Raw genomic sequence first — 5,998 nt, forward strand, 5'->3', positions numbered from 1 at the left:
GCGGAGGCGGTGAGGGCGAGGGGAGTGAGAGGAGGACGGGGTGGTTGAGGGCTGTTGGAAAACGAGGATAGAAAGGCTTTGGGCATCAAGTGGGTAGCCCCCATTGTGCCACCATCATAAAAACATTAAAATCTCTCTATTCATGATGGATTAGCTCCTCCATACGCTACCTATGTGTGTTTCCCTCTGCCAAACATGTGTCTGTGTGCGATTACCTGGTGTGTCTGTGCGAATAAACGAACGATAGCACGCGCCTGCCCAACGGTATATGAAAATCCGAGTAATATACCTTGTACAGGCCAAGAGTTTCCAACTAACTAGGGGAGGAGAGGTATCATGTTAGTGAATACAATAAGCTAGGATAACTCGGTGGAATGATGCGTTAATGACTCACTTTTTTCAATATCGCTTAATTGACTGAATTATTCGAGTGGGATTAGGGGTTTTATCTGTTGAAAATCGCTGTATCAGGTTAATTAGGCTATTTGAGATGTTTATGATCAGCTTTTTATTACATCAACGGGGTGATTGGGGGATATTTAGAATGATTATTCTGATTTTTGCGGAGGGAATTTCATGGGTTTATCCGGACAGTGGGTTTGAATATTCTAGGAGATTTGTTTTTTTTTGTTGCAAAGACGAAAATATTTATTTGTTGGGGGGGTCGGTATCCCGTTCTGTTCTAGGAAATTGTCGCATCATGTCGAAAATTGGTGGAAATTTTTTTTAACATAATTTTTTGTGAAAATCTGAAAATTTAAACATTAGGATTGAGTTTCGAGGATTTTTCATTTGAAAAATTGAACTGAAGCTTTTTTTACTTTTTCAGTTTTATGAGCGAAACTCTTTTTATTTGTGAAATTAGGGGAGAGGTCGTAAGGCACATTTCATCGAGATAATCTAGTTTTTTGATAATTTTTTATGAGAATGTGAAAATTCAAAGATTAGGATTGACTTTCGAGGATTTTTTATTGGTAAAATTGGATGACAGCTTTTACTAGTGTAATTGGAAAAAAAATCGGCAGTCACTTTTTATCACGATGATTAAATATTCAGAATAACGAAAAAATTAACTATTGAATTTCAGTTTACTATTGTAATTGAGAAAAAAAACATTTCTATTTTTGATTGTCCTATGACAATTAAAAACAAAGAAACATTTTTATTTTCAATTGTCATATAATATCATGAAATATAATATGAAATTACGGATCAATTTACAATTTACCTAATAATGGCATGACTATTAAATTTTCTCAGTGAAAATCTAAAAATTTACGGCTAGAGTTGATTTTCGAGAATTTCGCGTTAATAAAACTAGACTCAAAGTGTTACCAGTGTAATTATCGGAGAAAGTCTCTCAAGTTTCAGTTCATCATAAAAATTTTCGATTCACCCCAGAAACTCTTGATTTCCGAAGAAAATGTTCAGAAAATTTTCCTGACATTTCCATGGAAAATCACTCGCTGTGGAGATGAACAAATTTTCCTCGTCATTTTTAATACTTCCCCATACATATGCCTGTTTACAATCCCCCACTGCCTCACAATTTATTTACTAAACACTGATAAACCCTCGAAACCTCCCACCCCTCCTCTAAAAATATTTACTAATCACCCAGTATGACTCATGCACTCTTTAAGTACCAATATTGGTAAACGTGAATACACATGTAGTATCAGATGCACATCTCGAATGAGGGGGGCAGGGGGGGGGGGGGGTTAGAGGGGAGAGAAGAGAGCGCTGACGAGACGAGTGAATCCATCAGTTTCCCCTGATGCAAAAATAGAATGAAATGAAAGATAAAAAATTGAATAAAAAAAAATGAAACAGTCCAGTGCTAGTCAAACTTGTGCCCCTCCTCGCCCCTCCGATAAAATCAAATACTCGAGGATTAAAAATTGGCAAATCCGTCGGTCAGACATCATGGGGGTATCATATATTTTCGACGATCCGTAAATCGCCTCGCCTCGTAGTTTTACGTTTGACAGGGGGCTTAAAAATTTAATAAAAACGATAAAAAAAAAGGATGCATTGTCGCCGAATTTATAGTCGAGTCTTCATGCCTGATATTCTGTCGTCTCGAAAATCATTGATTTTGTTTTTTATTTGGGGATCGTGGAACATGTTTTGGAATTGGTGAGGAAATCAAAGTGCGGAGTTTATATTTGGTTTTCTTGTTTTACTGATGAGTTTATTATTCATCATTTGTTATGGTAAATTATTATTGTTGATTTATTTATTGGTGTTGTCGGTTCGGAAATATTTGAATTAGTAAAGTTTGTTGGGAATAAAATCATGAAATTTCAGATTTCACTGGAAATTCAAGAATATATTCACCTCAATTTTCTTTTTTCTGTTCATTTTCGTGGAGATAAATAGAAATAATTGAAGCTTTAAATTTTTAAGAATTATAAAAAATTTTCAAATTCCATCCGAAATAACATGAACTTTCTAACAGTGTACAAACGAAAATGTGGGAAAGATGCAAAATGCAAAATGTTCTGTAAGTGAATGTAAAATCGGATGAAAGCTCTGACATTCAACGAATCACATTATCAAAATTGAATATTCCTACCTGAATATTTCCCAATAAAGATGTTTTCCCCTCACAGATCACTCAAGACCATCGCAGACAGTTGGTCACCTCTCGGCCGATGATGAGGAGCTACTTGCGAGTGGTCAGGGATATAATTCAGTGATGCCAGTAAAAATAGAGGACATGGATAGACCGAAGAAGGTCAGAAGATCGAGAACAACATTTACAACTTATCAGTTGAATGAGTTGGAGAAGGCGTTTGAGAAAACTCAGTATCCCGATGTCAATTATAGGGAATCACTGGCATCTAATTTGGAATTGTCCGAGGCTCGAGTGCAGGTCAGTTATTCTCCAATTAATTGATCCTTCTCAATGATAGAATTAGTCAATACTCGTGTCATTGGGGATTATTCGTAATTTCGCGTTGCAACTGGACGATTTGGTGAATCTTTAGCAATTTAATGAGCACGTTAGCCAGTACTTTTGTCTTCTATTCCCAATCATAGTCATTAGCGATGCTCTCCGATGAGATTCAATCATAACAATCGCCTTCGCCATTCAATTGTTTATCTTCTCATTCTGGGGATTTTAATTTTTTTGGAAAAAACAAATCGATTCCTCGTGAGTGCCTGCGCAAAGAATATTCCATCCCACCCTTTTATCTACGGAGTAGAGCCACTTGACTAATTAGGGGTGGCATTGTTCCTGGGAGCTTCGACGGTTCTCCGTGTAGGATTTCCTGAAAGTATACTCGAGGGTCTAGGAGAAGATGAGCGTAATTAAGAATTGTTTTTAAAATTTTAACTGCTATTCATTTAATAGAAGAGAGCGTTATTGAATTGGCAATATTTTTGTCAAAGGACGGGGAAATTTCACGGAGGATTTGGGAGAAGATCCGTTTTGCCGAAGTTTGTTTTTTTAGTTATTCCAGAAATTAGGTTTATTGGATAAACAGGCTTGCAGCTGTAGTTCTACAGCTTCTGGGGCACAATAGGTATTTCGGTCCGCGAGTTTCGATTAATTTGCGATGTAGTCGATGGGTGGAGATGGAGTTTGAGTTAGTTTGAGCACTCTTGAGCGGAGTTTGCTCAACTTGAGTTTGAGCTTGAGCAAGGTTTGACGTTAGAATATTGTCCGTATGATTTATTTCTATTAAACTTGCTGTTATCTTAGGCGTGAGTTAGCTTGTTTAACAGTTTTAATGAATTGTTGGTCTACATGACAAGTAGACGGAACCAAAAGTTGATGTTAAACGAGAGTTCGGCTGGCGTATGAGTTTGAGCTCACAAAAGCAACTTCAAGTGAAATCTTAAGCTTTTCATTCGAAAGTCATAATCTTCCGGTCCCCAGAAGACGACAAATAAACAAACATCGTCATAGAATTCTCACGACAATGATAACGGACTACCATTCGCCACCAAACGGCTCACAATGCCCTGACCAATTCAAATCAAAATTATACTGATGTTCTCTTGCCACCGACTCTAAACCTCCCAATCCTTATCCTTCTCTTTCATCTCATCCCAAAAAATAGACCAATATTACCCCCCTTCAATTTTCCATGTCATTCACCACAACCCTAAATGCCTCATTCACCATCAACTACAATAAATCACTTCATAGTACCAGTAAAAATGACTTTTCTATCGCTGTAAAATTGGTTGCTCGATTAGCGTAACTATCCAACACCCGGTTCACGCGCATTCCGGGGGTGGAGGGTACGGGGTTGCCTCATACCACCCCCCAAGAGCGTCAAAGAGCGAGAGAGACGGAGAAGAATCACTGTTCAAGGGTGAGAGAGGGGCGGCGGGGGGAGAGGAGTGAAGGACAAAGATACAGAGATGCTCTCAGTGTTGCTCAGGAATAGTGGCCGGGAGGGGGGGAGGGGAATCACAGTAGATTGGAATGTGTGGGTGAACAGTAGGTAGGGGTTGATGGTTTCGCAAGGGGTGGAGGGGGGGGGACGAATGAAAAGAGACAGNCACAAGGGGTGGAGGGGGGGGGGACGAATGAAAAGAGACAGAGAGCATTCCGATTGGCCCATTGTGGTACAGCGAAGCGACAATGCCGGCAATTGGCTGTCGCTCGACAAAACCGCTAAATGATCCGCCGGGCGCAGTGGTGCCACGGCCACTTTATTTCAATCTGTCCTATCCCCTACCCTCCCAACCCCTATCTACCTCACCCCCTCCCACCCCATCCTCTCCATTTCTGCTATTCCGCACACTGTACTCGGAAAATTTCAGCTACAGATTTCGTGGGGGGATACGTAATAGCCCGCTCGCGCACCAATTTTTCAGGTTCTTTTTGCTTTATTGTGATGTGAACTCACATTAATGAACACGTCCCACGGAATTGTGAACTATCTGGCAACCTCAAACGCTTGGGATATGATAATAGGGGAGTGATATGGGACTATGAACATTTTAGCTGGTGATGGATTTTTTCGGGGGTGAGGAAGATTATGAATTTTGTTTGGTAAGGGGCAGGAGGATTGGGAATCGTTTGGTGGTCATTGGTAGGTCATTGGTATCGATTTTGGTGGATTGATTCATGAGTTGTGAAAAGAATAGGAGATAATTCGGGAGTTCGGGGATCCTAATACCTTTTAATTTTGCTAATGTGAGGTCGTTTAGGGAATTGACAACTTCAAGAGTCTTTGATGTGACGGCTGTGATATGTAAGAATTGTCAAACACAGTTCCTACAAAAAGTTGTCGATATTTTTCAAAACCAAAGCACATGAACCTTCGTCATCACCTTCCGAAGGTCAATACAAGTTGGTTCTGAAAAATATTGATAACTTTTTGTAGGAAACGATCTTTTGTTTTTTGTTCTGTTACGCCTTCAGAGTGATCTAGTCTACTATAACTGCGATACGAGAATTTAAAATGGAATTAAACCTACATCGGGTGTGATTCCGGCTTTTGATTGGACAGTGAGCTTCCTGAATTTTTATCTCATTCGGAGTTGATAGATACAGTGGTGGAGATGGAGGCAAGGGAGATGATTTAAATTGGCGAGGACACTTGAAGATTTGGTCGGGTGATATAAACTGTGGGAAGCTATTAAATAATTACATGGTATTTACGGGGATGAATGCAGTCGTTAACTCGTGCTTCGGGGGGATGGAAAGTACAGGGGGATGATTCAACTTGTTAAAATTTTAGTAAATCTTCAATTGTTGAATCTTCAGTTGTCACCGTCAGTCGTCAGGGTCGAGAAAAAATTACTGCGATTGCATAAAGATAAACAATTCCAGCTGTTCGGACAGGAATATCTCGAATCAAGAGGGCATAAAATCATAGTAGGACAATAGATATTATCCCGAATGAAATAATTCAGCCGACCCTGGGGGGGTAGCCAACAAAATCCACCAAAAAAGAGAAGCGAATCCACTCGAGTGGAAGGCAAAAGCACTTATACACAAGGACGAGCGAGAGAGAAAGGACAGTTGTGG

General features: G+C 39.6%; 1 protein-coding gene across 1 annotated transcript in view; it reads left to right on the plus strand.

Annotated features, from left to right (window-relative positions):
* The window catches only part of LOC107038237 (retinal homeobox protein Rx1), an 11,333-nt gene that overhangs the window by 2,029 nt on the left and 3,306 nt on the right, over positions 1–5,998 (plus strand). Inside the window, exon 2 of the mRNA XM_015257225.1 lies at positions 2,616–2,878. Within this exon, the coding sequence (XP_015112711.1) occupies positions 2,616–2,878 (263 nt within the window). The remainder of the gene's footprint in view (positions 1–2,615; positions 2,879–5,998) is intronic.

This window comes from Diachasma alloeum, unplaced genomic scaffold, assembly GCF_001412515.2.
Source record: "Diachasma alloeum isolate Michigan unplaced genomic scaffold, Dall2.0 Dall_scaffold_00279, whole genome shotgun sequence".
NCBI lineage: Eukaryota > Metazoa > Arthropoda > Insecta > Hymenoptera > Braconidae > Diachasma > Diachasma alloeum.